General features: G+C 43.0%; 1 protein-coding gene across 2 annotated transcripts in view; it reads right to left on the reverse strand.

The window, feature by feature from the left end:
• MED13L (mediator complex subunit 13L) overlaps window positions 1–15734 on the reverse strand; it is a 406232-nt gene that overhangs the window by 20830 nt on the left and 369668 nt on the right. Inside the window, exons 21-25 of one of the 2 annotated variants that reach the window (XM_090062161.1) lie at window positions 13933–14383; window positions 10978–11197; window positions 5778–5966; window positions 4767–4990; window positions 2967–3109 (exon numbers count right to left, since the gene is read on the reverse strand). In XM_090062161.1, the coding sequence (XP_089918287.1) occupies window positions 2967–3109; window positions 4767–4990; window positions 5778–5966; window positions 10978–11197; window positions 13933–14383 (1227 nt within the window). Of the gene's footprint in view, window positions 1–2966; window positions 3110–4766; window positions 4991–5777; window positions 5967–10977; window positions 11210–13932; window positions 14384–15734 lie in introns of both variants that reach the window. The other variant, XM_090062160.1, reaches the window with a different exon arrangement.

Consider the following 15734-nt stretch of genomic DNA (forward strand, 5'->3'; position numbering starts at 1 on the left):
CTGAAAGCTAGTTGGAGTTCAGTTGCAGCCCTGGCTTTCCTGGTCCAAGATAAACCTGGTTGAATGTACAATCAGACTTAATTGACTTGGGTCAAACTGGTCTATGAAACTTCTGCCCCAGACCTCTTCCAGGTTCAAGTTAAATCACAGCTCTCCAGCATCCCAGCATGCTTTTCAGCCCTGGGCTGTGCTGTCTGCTCCAGCAGAGAAAGGTTAGGGGGTAGGGGGGGAGAGGCAGGGACTCTTTCTCCCCCTTCCTCCAGGTAAACCCCAGTTGGGGTCTGGAGCCATGGAGGGGGGTTAAACCCCCCTTCCCCCGAGTATAGACCTGTCTTGCTGCTAAACTTACTGAAACTTACTGCTGTCTGCAACTGTGGACTACAAATCCCAGAGGCATCTGGAAGCAGGAAGAAGAAATGATGAGCAACCCTGCTCAGTTCTGCTTCTATGAGTCTGGACTGCAAATCCCAGAGATCTCAGGGGCAGCAGGAAGAGGAAGTGAACATGCAACCCATGCTGGCTACATGCCAGAGAGCTGTGTTTTAGTGCCTCCCAGTTTCTGGCTTGAGCCACTGCAGGCATGTGGGTGCATTTCTTGAATCAAAAGTAAATGCGAGTCCAGTTGTTTCTCAGTTTAATTTCTGCAGTTTAGCCTAAACTGCAAAGACTGAACTGATTCAGCCTCAGGCTTTTTGACCATCTGTACTTATCCCAAAATTCTATCCTCACAAAACAGTCTGGAGGAAACCTCATCTAAGCAAACTGACATTCACAGGTGAACTAGAGGAAGGGAACTGTTGATTTAAAAATCCAGTTCTTAAGCTGTCCTCCTTCACCCAACATACTAACTCCTATTCCTGTGGTTGGTAACTTAATCACTAACCAAGTTAGAACTCTTGCTTCCTGTTAAGGCCACATGTATATTCCTCCTTTACATACATTAGCTGGAAGACGGTAGTAAATTTCAGCTGCCTTTTTGTTACACTGACTGAAGCATCAGGTTTCTAAGCAGGTGCGCTAGTTTACTGTACAGAAGTGCAGACTCTTCAGTTTTAATGTTTTAAAATTATCCCCAAGCCCACAAATCTGGGATTGCTTTGAATGTGTTAACACAGCAGCTACATTTGCCTTTGGTGACTGATCGAAGAGGAACACACATACTGCTTAACTGATCTTTTTCCTCTTGTCTAGATTATCTTTGTGCTCCAATTCAATAGACACAGCACTAAATCCCTTATCAGAGCCCTAACGCTCACTCTGATTTTCACTACCCAGTCACCCATGCAAATCGGCATACAAAACAGCATCCTGATTCACAGGAGACGGTATGGAGCTCCTTTCAGAAACCACATATGCTCATAGTAAATTAAGAGGGTGAATTGCTGTTGAGGCACTCCTCTTTCAAACCATGTGCTTCAAATGTGTAATTTATCTCCCTGTTGGCTCAATCATGAGATACCTTGTCCTCCGAACAGAATCATCCACATGGCAGCATCAGAGCACTGCCTTATTGCAAGCCTCAAAACCTTACTTTTAAGACTGCTTCTGGTAATCGTTTCTTAAATGTTATAATAACATCTTAGTCCATTACATTCACAAGCCAATGCGGCTTTACTTCAACTGAGAGAACAAAGATTTATACAGAACTGTCATTCAGCTGGATTCCAAAAGAATTATAGATCTAATGGATTATAATCCATGAGCTACCAAAAACATTTCTGAGAGCTAACATTTTCATTTGATTTTCCAGAAAACCAGCAATGTATGAGAAACCGTACATTTCTATGAATTTACAAAATGAGATGACCTGCAATCTTACCTCAGCATATTTTAGTAACACCATGTTATTTGATCACTCTTTTATAATCCTGATCTGAATTTCATCTAGATTACTGAACATATTGTTCAGTATTCAGTAGCATAAGTTTCATCTGAAGTTTTACAAACAGTAATTCAGTACTTACTACTCCACTGTGGCAGATACTATGGGCCAAAGCCTTATTTTACATACTTCTAGGGTCAAACTTACACTATGATACTGTATTACAAAACCCAATATACTACAGAATACTTCAGTCTAGTATTACAACTCTCTTTATGATTGTTTTCATTATTGTGCTTTCCTCATTACTGCTAAACTTAAAACTGCACTGAATTACATTAGTTGCTTTATGCACTATAGTAGTAACTTTTAAATATGGATTCAAGACTGTAAAAGCAGATACTACAAAAGGAACTAGGTATTCTAAAGTGTCTTGATCTGTTCTGTCTTACCGGCGGAAGTGCCCATGTAGTGTGTGGACAGGGATAATGCTTAAGCCTTTTTAAAAGCTGTTTAAACAGCAAGCAAACAAACATACAAGCCAATTTAAAACTGTTTAAACCTCCTGAAATATTTCAAAAGTATACCTAGTTAATCAAATATCGAATTATTTTGAACTGGTCCTCCTTGAACCTGTTCAGTGTCATGTGAAACCAAGCTTCCCATGACTAGTGTGTGATCACTTCTCCAGGCATCCCATGCTGCACCGTTCCTCACTGCCCCAATCCCTGCACAGCAACTGGCTACTCTGGCATGCAGTTTGGTATGCTCCAACCTATGTTGCCTGCACTTGAACCAGTCCTGTTCCAGGCAGACTTGGGCTGGGAGAAGGGAGAATGGTTGTGGGGGTAGAGAAGATCCCCTGCTTCTGGGTTACCAGGGTTCTGGGTGCTCTGAGGGGTTACCAAATGTCTCTGCAGCTTTTAAACAGCACTATTACCAAGGCCAAAGTCAATTTGACTCCATTCCTGGTACCTGATGTGGAGAATCCTGGGTAACCCCACAAAGCACCTAGTACCCTGGGAATCCAGAATCAAGGATAACCGCTCTACCCATCTGGCCACCCTTCCCCTCACCTCATATCAGCCCATTAAGCAAGTCTTATACCTCCACTTAGCTCAAAACAAATTTCAAATTTTCATACCTTTCAACTCGCCATGGCCTAGTCGTCCAAGTCGCCCAATTACAACTCTCCAGGGAAGTGATGTCATTTGTACTATCCCAATGCACCATTCCCACAGCTTCTGCAGACCAATTTTACGTGCAGACAATTTGCTCCTCCTTGATCTAGAGATAAAAGGAGAAAAAGAATGGAAATGAAATATTTTCAGATTTCTCGTTCATATTTATTCCATTTCTTACTACCTACTCAAATTATTATGCTGTCACCATACCTACAAAAATGAGTTGCCTCACAGTTAGATATCAGAAACTGGTAAGTTTTTTTCATCTGCTTTTATTACTAGTACTGCAATAGTACCCAAAGATCCCAGTCAAACTGAGGATTGTACCAAAAGCACTTGAAGGTACTCTGTAGGCATTCATAAAACAAAACTAGAACTTCTTTCCTCTGCGCTTCATAAGCTGTGATAGAAAGCATCATTTTAAGAGTAATTCCCATCAACTGTAAGAGAGGTTACTATATAGTGGGTGCATCTACACATGCATTTGAACTGGGATCGATTTACTTGCTAGTAAACTACTCATGAGTTAACACGCCTGGGCAGGGACGTGGGAGTGGATTTGCTGCTCCTAGCAGCAAATTTGCTCCCACTTCCTGTGGCTCTGGAATGAGCCCTTTCTGCCACTGGGGGCACTCTAGGCTTCCCCTGGGTGCTATCCCAGGAGCTGGCAGGGAGCACCTGCCCTTGGGGGGCTACCTGCTGCTGGGGCAGGGACAATGTCCCCCTACCCCAGCAGCAGAGAGCTCCCAGCTCTGGCTCCCTGACTGGGACAAGTGACTTGGAAAAAGCTGCAGGGGAGGAGCATGTCCCAGTCCCCTGCCCTGATCTGCTGGTGGGACAGCTAGCAGTTAGCCCCTGACTGGGACAGTTCCTAGCCCCGACTCTGAAATTGAGAGGGGAAGGGGCTGGAGAGCCTGTTCCCTGATCAGCTCTTTAATTGTACACCTAAGTAAGGAACAGGCTGGAGAGCCTGTTCCCCACTCAGTTCTGTGAGTATGGAGCTGGATGGGGAACAAGCTGGGGAGTAGGTTGGGGAGCTTGTTCCCTGCTCAGCTCTGTGACCGCAGAGCTGGATAGAGAACAAGCTCCCCAGCCTCCACCAGCAAGGAGCTCCCAGCACCATTTCCGCGACTGTGAGGCCGATGCTTGGAGATCCTTATCATCCAACGCAAGCTGTTGTTATTGCTAGATCCTTATAAGGATCTCCCAGCCTGAGCCCCACAACCACAGAGTTCAGGTTGGGAGATAATCTCCTAGTGCGGGCCCCGCTGTTGTAGACCTGGCACTGGGAGATAAAAATCTCACAGCCCCCCATTTCTTGATCATGATGATGGAGTGGGGACTGGGAGATAATGATCTCCCTGCCCCTGCTCATCAATCGCAATCATGGAGCAAAGGGCTTGAAGTTCCCTGCTGCCAGGGCAGGGGGACATAGTCCTTGCCTGGCCTTCAGTGGCAGAGCCCACCTTAGCAGCAGGCAGCTTCCAGGGGCAGGGAGCAATCTTCCGCCCTCTGGTGGCTGGCTGACCAGGAGCAGATTTGCTTCTGGTCAAGCATCTACGTGTGCACTACTGTGCAATAACTACGTGCAGTGCATCCTTACTTGCCGTTGCAAGCACATTTGCAAATACATCCTTACTGGCAGTAAACTAAGCTACTTCACAGTAAAGTGTCTCATGTAGATGCACCCAGGGATGTACAAACACAGTGAAGAATAAGAAATATCAGCCCAGACTCATACAAAACTTAAAGGTTTTTACCTATTTGGCAAATCAATATTTACAATGCAGGTTTCCAACAGTTCACCATGGAGGTCAGTGCAGGATGCTAGGAGCCAGCGCTGGTCATGGGACAAACAATATCCAATGAAGAGCACGTTGTATTTCTGACTGGCTTCTCCAAATGTTTCTCCCAGTTCAGTTTGTTTGTCTTTGATGGGTGCCAGTATAAAAGGAGGTGAGTAGAGCTGGATTGCACTGGGTCGCTATGAATAAGGTCAACATCATCATCAATACAGCTATTAAAATTGTGTGCCAAAGAATACATAATATGGATTAGTGATACGCATGGAAAAAACATGAAGATAAAATAGACAGAAGCAGGTGCAAATGCTTTTTTGTAGGAATAATTTAGGCGAAGTGGCTGGAAAATGCGTCTCCTAGGTCTAAAATGCAGCATTGTTTCTGTACAACTGGACATAATACCAGTATTTACTTCTGTGTCTCAGCTACTATTCTCCATAATTTTATAAACATACAGCTCAGAGTTTTGTTTTCACTACATAAGGGCTGTTCAACTGGCTGCCTGAGGGCTGTATGCAGCCCCCAAGAGATTAACCATGCACCCCTTGGGTTCCCAGTACAAACACTACTCCCTTCACTGCTCTCCTGCTACTGCTGTCAGAGTCTTCAGGCTTCTCCTCCCTCCTCTAGCTTCTACTTTCTACCCCTGCTCCCGGGGGTAGAACAGGGCAGGGCAGGGCAGCAGTGTGGCCCATGGAGCTGAAAAAGCCTGTTGCTGGCAGGCTTGGGGGACCCTGGGGCCTTGGCATGACAGTGCCAATGCAGCGTGAGGAGGGCTGCCGTCTGCACTGGGCATGGCAGCACATCAGAAGTTGGACACCCCTGCACTATATCATCATCTCTAGTACCTTGAAAAGAATCAGCTGCTGGCTATTCCAAGTATTTCACATGCTCACTCTTTCTGATTTCCAAGAACAGTGAATGCATTTCTTAAACAGGACTCCTTGGCCCCCCAGTACAGGTACTAACCTCTGGGTTCTTGAGGGTCATCTCAATGCTGGCAGCAGGCCCAAAGCCAGTAAGAGACTTAATATGGATCTGTGTGGGCAATGGTCTTCTGCACTGGCAGTACACTGAAAATGCCAAAGACTTCAAGTGTTGAATGTAGAAAACCTGCTCATCCTTCATTGTCTGCAGCATGTACTGGCAAGGCACAATCTGTACATTTACATAAAAAACAATAAAAATCAGTATTAAAAGCTTGTTTCTCAACCCCAAAAGTATACCACAAAACAACTCAAATTAATGTTTATTTAAAGTGCCCTTCATTAATGACTTAGAAACAGAGACTTTCTATGTTCGTTCTCTATTATTTATTATTTGTATCATGGAAGTGACTACAAGTTCCTGTCAGGATTATGGCACCATTTTGCAAGGTTCTGTGAAAACACTATTTATTTTACATAATTTATTTCAATATTTAAGGATGTAAACTCTCAAGAGCACTTTAGAAAAAAAATCCTGTTGTCTGGCAGCTCACGACTGCCTAAATGCTGTGAAATAAAATTATCTGTGTGCTAAACAAGCAAATGTATTTAAAAATCTGGATGTGTTGAATGACCAGCATGTCCTACTGCATACTTCTCATGTTGATGTCTTCACAAATGCTACTGAACATAAAATGGAACGATTGACCCACCCAGGTTTCTACTACATTTCAGGTCTCATGTAGCATTGGCCTTACATTGTACTTTGAAAGGGCATTTGACTAATTATGTATGTTTGCTCTGTGGGGAGTGCACTATACAAAGAGCCTACTGCGCTATACAAAGAGCCTATTGATTGGTGGGATTTAAAAAAATACCCTAAGACGGCAGGCAAGTTTTTATTTTTAACTTTACAATGAGTCAATAAAACCAGGATTGCAAAGTACACGTCACGTTCGATCAGATCACTAGCTTGTCTGTAAGGGGAGGACAAACTTTACTCCAAGCTCACTAAACGTATGACAGTAAAGGTAGACTTACACCAAAAGCCTATACCCAAATATTTCCAATATACGCAAGAGTTTTTGGTTTATATCTGACTTTCTGGATGGCCCTACCAAAATCCTGGAAGCCTGAGAACTCTGATTCAGAGACAGCTTTCCAATTGCCATTTAGTTTAAAAACAAAAAACAACTATGCTTCATTCCAACTATAAAATAAATCTGGAACCACTAAGTCTTGTGATTTGACAATCACGTTTGAGATCCGGGTTGCCCGTGGACATGTGTATACCTCCCTCCCTCCTTCTCTCAAACATCTCTTCACCATGTATTCCATTATGAAACTAGCCCCCTAACTAACATGGGGTTGTATGGATGTTTGCTGCAGTAGTGTGTTTTGCTAGGAACATGTAGTTTGGTAAAGGACTTTTACTAAAGCCTATCAATGAGAGAGACAAGGAAAGAACTGTGATTTGACATTACCAGGACCCACTTCTTGCTCTTAAAACTATCTGCTGTATCCGTAGTCAAATACACAGATCATGGATTGGATGCCTCAGCCATTTTCAGACTCACCGACAACTCCCGTTTACTGGAAGACTGTCCTCTTATCGAGGGACTGCTGTCACACTGAGTTTAGTTAAGTGAGTGGCATCTTTAGGGAGGTAAAGCTAAACTTTCAATGCATCAATTTGTGAGATAAAGAGGTCCTGGCTCTTCTATTCTTAATTAAATAACAATTATGACAGTTGGTACTGCTCCTCTTATTTTGTTCATTTTAATTTCTCCTTTTTTGTTTTAAATGTTAACTGCTGCTCCTAGGACTCTGGAATTGCTGCCTTTACACAGAGAGCTGCCTTGTGAGATAACTTGTGCCTGCAATGCTAAATGGCATTGCTATGACCCACATAGTGGTTAGTTGCACATAAAGCAGTGCAACTAACCACTCGTCCCTCTCCCCACCCAGTACTGAAATGTTTCTCCAGAAACAATATGGACTTCCAGTGATGAAGATGACCATATAAAATTTGAGTGGTTGAGTGATTTAGTGCCAACTTGCATAGCAAGTACAGGAGAAACAAACAAAGAAAATGGCCTTTCAGAAATAGAATAAGTGATTCAAAAAGCATGTTTTAAATGAAAATCCCTTTTATATTCAGAACTGAGTTTACAATGTCTAAGATAAGATCTTAGGGGCAGAGGCTTGTTGTTCACTAGGTTAATACAGTGCCTAGAAAATGGTTCACCCAAAAAATAGACATCAGAGAATAACAATAAAGCATGTGATATCTGTAGTGATGACCATCTGAGCATGTAGATAGATATATATTGTCTGCCATGTGTAATTACTACTTTTTTTTTTACAATGCGTAATTTGTTTAGCACAGTTTTAGTAGAAGGCTCTTCTCTACTGTACTGCAATACACCTATAAATATCTGCTTGGTTTTTGTATTTTAAATAATAATATTCTATATACCACACAGCAGCAATGGAGAAAAGGTGTTGTGCGAAGTAAATTCTGTTACTTTTTATTTAAAGAGCTGTCTGCTGTTTTGACTTTCATTGGCAAAATGTCATAAGTAAACCGCACTTCAGGTGCCCAGAAAATAACCATGATGCAGTAAAAACTGGCAAGCCCATTAATCATTTTACATAAACTGAAATCTAACTGTACTATTGATCTTCAGTAGCACAGCATCTTTTCACATTTCAGTCATTGAAATGAGTATGGTTTTTTGTATTTATAATTTTTTTGGTTGGGCCTAAATATTTCCTTGGAGTCGAACAGAACAAAATACTCAACTGTGATACTGATTTTATGTCAAACCTGTTCTGGTGATAGATGACTACAGAAATCCTTTAATACTACAATACAAATAAAGTAAAAGGCCAAGATTATTAGAAGTGACAAAAGTATTTTGTGCCCAATATATGACACCTTAATAGAATCCAGTTGTCAGAAAGGAATAAGAACCATCCTTCTGAAACACAGGAACCATTTAGGCCCCAAGGTGTCAAAGATATGGCCCCTGGGCTGCACCTGTACACAGGGCCATATTATCCGGTCCCTGGCACTGCCCATGGGTCTTGGAGTGACCCACAGGCAGCATGCAGGGTGCACTAGATGGCCTTGCACTCTGCAGGCTCTGCCAAGCTGCGCCACACAGGCTAAGTAGCACAGCAGGATTGAAATGCAGAACCGATCTGTGGGTCTGGTGCAGCCCATGGGACCAGATGAATTTTGGCAGCCCTGATTTAGGCTATCAAACTGAGGACTGAGAAAAAGACAAGCTGCTTTTGAAAATTATGGCAGAAGGTTTCTGCCTTTTTTCATGTGCATGTGCATACATGTATATAACAAGCTTTCTTCTCTTTGCATTCACTGGCTTACTCTGGTTTCGCATATATATTATAGTGGGTGGGTCTCTGAAAAAGATGTACGTAATCCATGGCAAGTGGTAGCAGCAACGGGCCAAGTACTGTTCATGATGATACCAATTTAATCCTTAAATAATTCCACAGTCAATAACTACTCCTGTATACAAAGAGTGTATGGCAATATATTGTTAAAAATCAGGTAGTAATAGAGTAGCACACCTTATCCAATGTAATGCTTTAGATATATGTTAATACATCATATATTAAATAATATGCATTAAATAATATGTTTTAAAAGTGAATCTAATAAACAGGCTGAGACATAGAACATACAGGCTAGGGACAGACATTCAAAAAGCCTGAGTCTGAATTGATTCAATCTTTGCAGGTTAGTCTAACTTGGCTAGGCTGAATCAGTTCATAACTGTACAGACATCCCAGAAATGCAGGCACATGCCTGCAGTGGCTCAGGCTAGAAGCTGGGGTAGGGGTGGGGGCATGGGGAAGCCCTTCCTTCCCTTCCCTTCCACAGTGCTGAGCTGAGGGGGTGCATGGCCAGGCCATAGAAGGACACTTTGAATAGGGAGGGGTCCCCCCACCCCACTTCTGACCAGCCCAGTAGGAAATTGATAACACAGTGTTAATCACTCCATTAAGAAAACAACAGAGGGGCATTACCAGCTATCTGCTGATGCTGCCTTTGTCCCATCTGCCACAGCAGGGACCATAGCCAGCACATGGTATGCTAGCTAATGATGAGAGGTGTCTGTGTAAGGCAGAGGGGATGGGGCAATCCCTGCTTAGCAGGGAGTGGAGAGGGGAGGGTGTAAGCAGGGGGAGGCCAGGCAGACTCCTGCAGTCTCTGCCAAGCTCCAGCCAGGGAACAGAGAGGAGCAGAGAGCCCCACCTAGTCCAGAAAGCATTCCGGGATGCTTGAGGAATCTGGTTTAACTTAAACGAGCAAGAGGTCTGGGACAGATATTGCCTAAACTGGTTTGATGCAGATCAGTTAAGTCTGATACTACATCCAACCAGGTTCATCTCAAACTTGTTTCAGCCATTTTCCAGCTGGTTTATGTCTACTGAACATCTGTTCTGTTACAAGCTAAACCAGTTTCTGATCACTTAAACTGGTTTATATGTAATGTCTGTCCCTAGCCACAACGTACAATCTTTCTGTAACACAATGCCAACACATACTATAGGCTAAGGAACCTAAACCATTGTTAGAAATCGTTTCACAGAGAACACAGGTGCTGGACCATGCACAAAAGTTTTATTTTAAGAGCACTAGAACACTATGTCTTTCTTAGCTACGTTTCCTGCATTAAGTCGCAACTAGGACATTATTTTAACATCGCATCGTATATACTCGCACACCACACGGACCTTCTCTCTCAAAAAACAGCCCTCCAAAATTGGGGTGCATGTCTTAAGCAGGGACGCTGATTTCTGCACCAGAACAGAAGCATGGGGACACTCTGAGGGCAGAGTGCAGCATGCAGTATCACAGTTAATTTTAACACTTTCACCATTGCTGCCAGTTTGGGATTGGATGCAATGAGGTTAAAGCTGTAGTTTTGACTGAGCAGTAGTGGTCAGGTTTAAGTCAGGATCTAGCTATGACTGGAAAAAACCTTTCAATTTGTTCTCCCACAATAAGGTGCATGACCTATTTTGGGAGCATGCCATAAGAAAGGAAATACAGCACTCTGTACATTTAATAATAATGTTGCAAACTTCACATTAACCATGTGCAGTTCCTGTCTTCCATTTCACATCATTGTCTCCTGCGGGTAGGAATATTATGCTATGCTAAAATGAGTCTGTAATGTAAAAAAAATGGAGTGAACAAGAATTACCTGGAGAATGAAAGAATTCCTCATGTTCTCAGGTAAGTTATCCAGCATTTCTGTGTAGCATCGCATCAAACTTAACAGCCAGAAATTGGCTGAGGCAGATTCCTCATCTGCGGTGTAGGTAAACGGATCCACCATATAGATGACAACTGCTGGAGGATAGGCATTGCTGTCTGCAGATTCTGGCTCAGTGGGAATTCCTATTCTCTCCCTCTCTGTAACACTAGAGACATACCTATTGTTAAGTGCAAAAGCAAATTACAATTTTTCTTTTCTTCATGTTGCAAGGGCATGAGAAGGTAAACAATGAGTCAGAAGGGAGGACCATTGAGTTCTTCTTATATTTATTTAGCATATGCAGCTTTGGAATATTGTTTCAGCCATCTTAAGGCTACCAGGTAGCACAGTAAATGGACGTAAGTCCACAATGTGGAACATGGTTTGAACGTGTCCACAAAGGCATTTGTTGTCACTGCAAATCTCCACTGGTATAGGTTTGAGGCACAGTGACCCTATCCAATTTGAAAATGGTTGAGAAGTACCCAATAACCGCGTGACCATTTAAATCCTGGTTGACTGACTGTAGGGTCAGAGACAACTGGTGATTGATTAGTGCTTGTGCTGACCCTTTTTTGTGCCATCAAATAAGTAAAGAAAAGCTGAAGGGTTTTGAAAGGGTAGACCATATTGGACATCTTCAGGAGACCTGAACTATTGGTGGGTTGAATATGTCCCAATGCACTGACAGCATAGGATTATCATGGACTCTGGCTAGTACGTTTACTTCAGCAACTGTGCAGCACAGATGAGGGGGAGCAATGTTACTAAGGACAGGTAACCATGAAAGTGGAGTGGGGTGCAATGTGCCTGATACAAGACACACTGTAGCATGCAGTGGGGTGTCCACTAGTACGCTGTGTGATGAACGAGTCCATACATGGGCACAGTATTCTGCAACTGAATAACACAGTGCAAAAGCTCTCTTGTTATACTGACAAAACAGAACTAAAAATGCAGCCCAAGAATAGTCACTGATAAGGAACTATATCTCCCCACAGGAGTACACTATGCCAGCATACTTCCTAAAAATAGTTTGTTAAAGATATTTTCCAGAAGACTAACACAATCCCACTTAATAGACCCAGAATAATCCAGCCCTGAGAAAATGGCCTAGTACCATGTCAGTAAATGACAAGATCTCTTTTTTTTTTTTACTTGTACTCACATATGCATAGTTTTTTAAGCTGAAGAAAGGTACCTGAATGATGGTGAATGGGACTGTGTGCCCACAAAAGAAATGCCACATAAGTAGTGATTTTTTTTCCAAGTGCCTCCCCCGTGACCATTAGCAACCAACATCCACATGTGATAAAATAGTCCAGATGACATTTTTTTCTGTTTGGACTGGCAACTAATGCCAGCCACAGTGAGGTATTCTGTGCAAATCACTGAAGTCATAGCAGCTTCAACCAGGGCTGGATTAGAACTTGTCACTTAGGAGTATGTATAGAAGCTGTTTTTTTCACCATTTAAAGCGCTTTAGTGCTGTAACTTAACAGAACTGCACAGCTTTACAGCATTTTAAAAATAGGTACAGCACTTTAAATTAACCCTTGTTAAATAAAGTATTAAATTTGAAGCACTCTATTTTACCGCACTTTAGCAACATATAGTGCTTTAAATAACTTCTGTATTCTGGTTAAATTTCTGGTGATTTTGCCAGTAATCCATGGGTTTTGCCAACTTGGTTAGTGCTCCCTGGCAGTGCCTGGTCCCAGCAAAGGGAAGGGGGTGAAAGGGACATGCTGCGGGTGGGACACACATACATATACATGCACACCCTGAGACCCTGCATGGATAGGAGGGGCCAGATGCTTGGATATACTATGGGTAGGACACATGCATGCATACCCACACATGCCCTCCACCCCCACATTCCCTGAGACCCTGTGTGGCTGGGAATCGGAGGCTTGGAGCAGGGCTGGGCACATGTGTGCATGTGTGTGTCTGTTGACCAGCCTTGTGGCAGATGCAGTGTTCACTCCCAGTGATGGGGACATGCCACGGGTGGGACACATACACATGCTTCCTGAGACCGTGCCTGGCTGGGGACTAGATGGTTGGAGCTGGGCTCTCAGCCTGGGTAAGAGCTGCTGTCTGGCCTATAGCAGAAGTGGTGCCTGCTCCTGCTGAGTGACAGCCTCTCATCCCAGCTCCACCTTCTTCACTGATCTGCTGCTGTCCAGAGTCTGCTGCAGCCCCAGGAGACTTTGGAGCACTCCCTGCTACCTAGCCTGGAAAGTACAGGGAGCCTCAGAGGCCTCTCCCCACCAAACACTGTTCTTCTGTCATGTTTAAGAGCACTATAAAGTTACAGTGCTATAAAAAGTGCTCTAAACTACAGCACTGTAAAACATGCATGGAGCATTTCTGTACACACCTTAAGAGATGAGAGTTCCATAACCTATTACATTTACCTATAGCCATTTATGAGCAGAACACCTATTTTCTAATGTTGTCACTTTCCTACTGAAAGCTGTATGCCCCTAGCAGACAGCATTTATAAAATATTCCTAAGTGTTTTTCAACATTTTAAAGTGATATTTGGTTCACTGCTATTTATGATGGCTAACAGCACCAAGCTGCTTACCCCTCTATTTCCGAAAGTGTTCTAAATAATAAAAAACACTCACTAGTTTTCATTGGAGGGTTGTTTACTAACAGAAGATATTAAATAAATAACAGCAGTACTATATTTTCTTTTAGTCCCTAGCATCCCACAGGTGGCATCTATTTTGTTAGGTAAGAAAAACACATGAGTAAAATGCTGGGCCTATTAACATTCCTGTAATTTCAGGAATTTATGAGAGGCTTCAGGCACAGGAATTGTATGGCTGCAGGATTATAAGGTATGAGATTGGTAATGCATAGGCTCACTAAGATATTGCAGTAACTTACCCTTCTTGTCCTTCTTGCTGTGATTGCTGCTGTGATGAATTCTGGCCAGATTCAGCATCTCCACCAGAACCTGTGTTCCCCTGGGGTCTGTCTGCAGAATTTCCCCCAGTGCTGGTGTTCTGTCCTGGACCTACACTTCCACTAAACCCTGAAGAAGAGGTAGTGCTCATCTGGTTAATGCTGGGTGTTAAGGAAGATGCCGACAACTGTGGCACTGGGGGTCCAGATGCTGAACTACTTCCTGCTGCAAGGTTAGTGTTCCCACCACTGGGTGTGGAATTAAAGGAATTGCCTGTTGGTGGTGCCCCAGGAGCTGAATGACATGTTGAATTTGGGGGCACAGATCCACTGTTCCCAGGTATTGTTTGTCCTTGGCTTGCTGATGCTGGGGTTTGGTATTTAGGTGGTAACAATAGGCTGCTGTCAAGCTGCAGAGTAGCTAAGTAAGGTGCTGAAAGTGTATAAACAAAAATTGAGGTTAATGATGGCATATCAGTTCTAAGCAAACAAAGCGCTGTCAAGTCATACAATGTCTTTTAGATTTCTAGAACAGTTGTAAGGCACACAAATATTAAGATAATATAATTTCCATTATAAATATTTAATTGTTCAATCAATTATGCAAGGGGTGCCTTTTAACTAATGTAAATCAAATGTCTCATACAAAGAACTGACTCTGCAGAGTTCCTGCAGGGTGAGGAGGAGGGAAAGAGAATCAACAAGACTACTGGCATGTGCCATTACTTCTTCGTAGATTGTGCTGTAATAATCATCTACTTGTGGCTGCATATGGCATTCACCTTTGCAAACTGCTGGATGAATTATTTCAAAGTTCACAATGAGAATTTAACAAAGGATCTTTGTCATAGCTGAAGTCCAAAGGCCATTTTTAGGTGGGCTATAATACTGGTAGATTTAATTATTGTAACTCTTTAGGCAACATCACGAACTCTGCCTGTGGTACGTCTCTGGCAGTGAGTGTGGAATGCCTGTCACATCAGGTAGTACGGTAATAGTTCCATCTAGGTACGTGGTAAATGAAGACTAAAAGCAAAACAAATGAGGTAGTGTGACACTAGCAACTGTTCCAGACACATAAATCAGGTTCTAGACCCCTTGTGCTTCTCTCAAACATAGGGATCACCAATCAGAGAATTTAAAGGACTATGCTATCTGGAGTTATTTAACGGCCTAATGTCACTGCTACTAAGTTATGGCAGAGCCAGACTGGGCCAAAGTTTGAGGGAGCTACCTCCCCCTGTTCGCTCATATAAAGCAGGCCCTGTTTCCCAACTGAGAACAGCTAGACTGGAGTCAAGAATGTAGAGCTCAAATTAATCCAAAGCTGCTTTAATGCTTCACAATATAGCCAGATTAGTACAGAACTCCCAGTCATGCTCCAGCTTCCAGGTTTATCCCCAATCTTCATAACTCTCAGAAATCTTCCCTTCTCCAGAGACTCTCAGCAGACTCTAACATGGATAGCTACTTTCAGAGCAAAGGTGATTGCAGAGTTGAATTTCAAGACTTCACTGAAACTGCCTGACCAGTTCCCCAGCGGTGCTAAATCAGAGCACTCGACACGTGTATATCTCAGGTGATCAAAACTTGGGAGCAAGAAAGCAGCGAGTGTTCCTAAGCCCATTGCCAATCATGCTGATCACACTCTCTGTTTCCTTGTGCTCTCCTGTCTGTGCGTTTCTGTATTCACCTCTTTTCTTTTCTTTCCTGTGGCTAGGCCTATTCAGTTTAGAAAAGAGATGCCTGAAAGAGGACATAAGGGTTTAAAAATACTAAATGGT

The sequence above is a fragment of the Crocodylus siamensis genome, chromosome 9, assembly GCF_052110815.1.
Source record: "Crocodylus siamensis isolate JL-2025a chromosome 9, ASM5211081v1, whole genome shotgun sequence".
NCBI classification, from domain to species: Eukaryota; Metazoa; Chordata; order Crocodylia; family Crocodylidae; genus Crocodylus; species Crocodylus siamensis.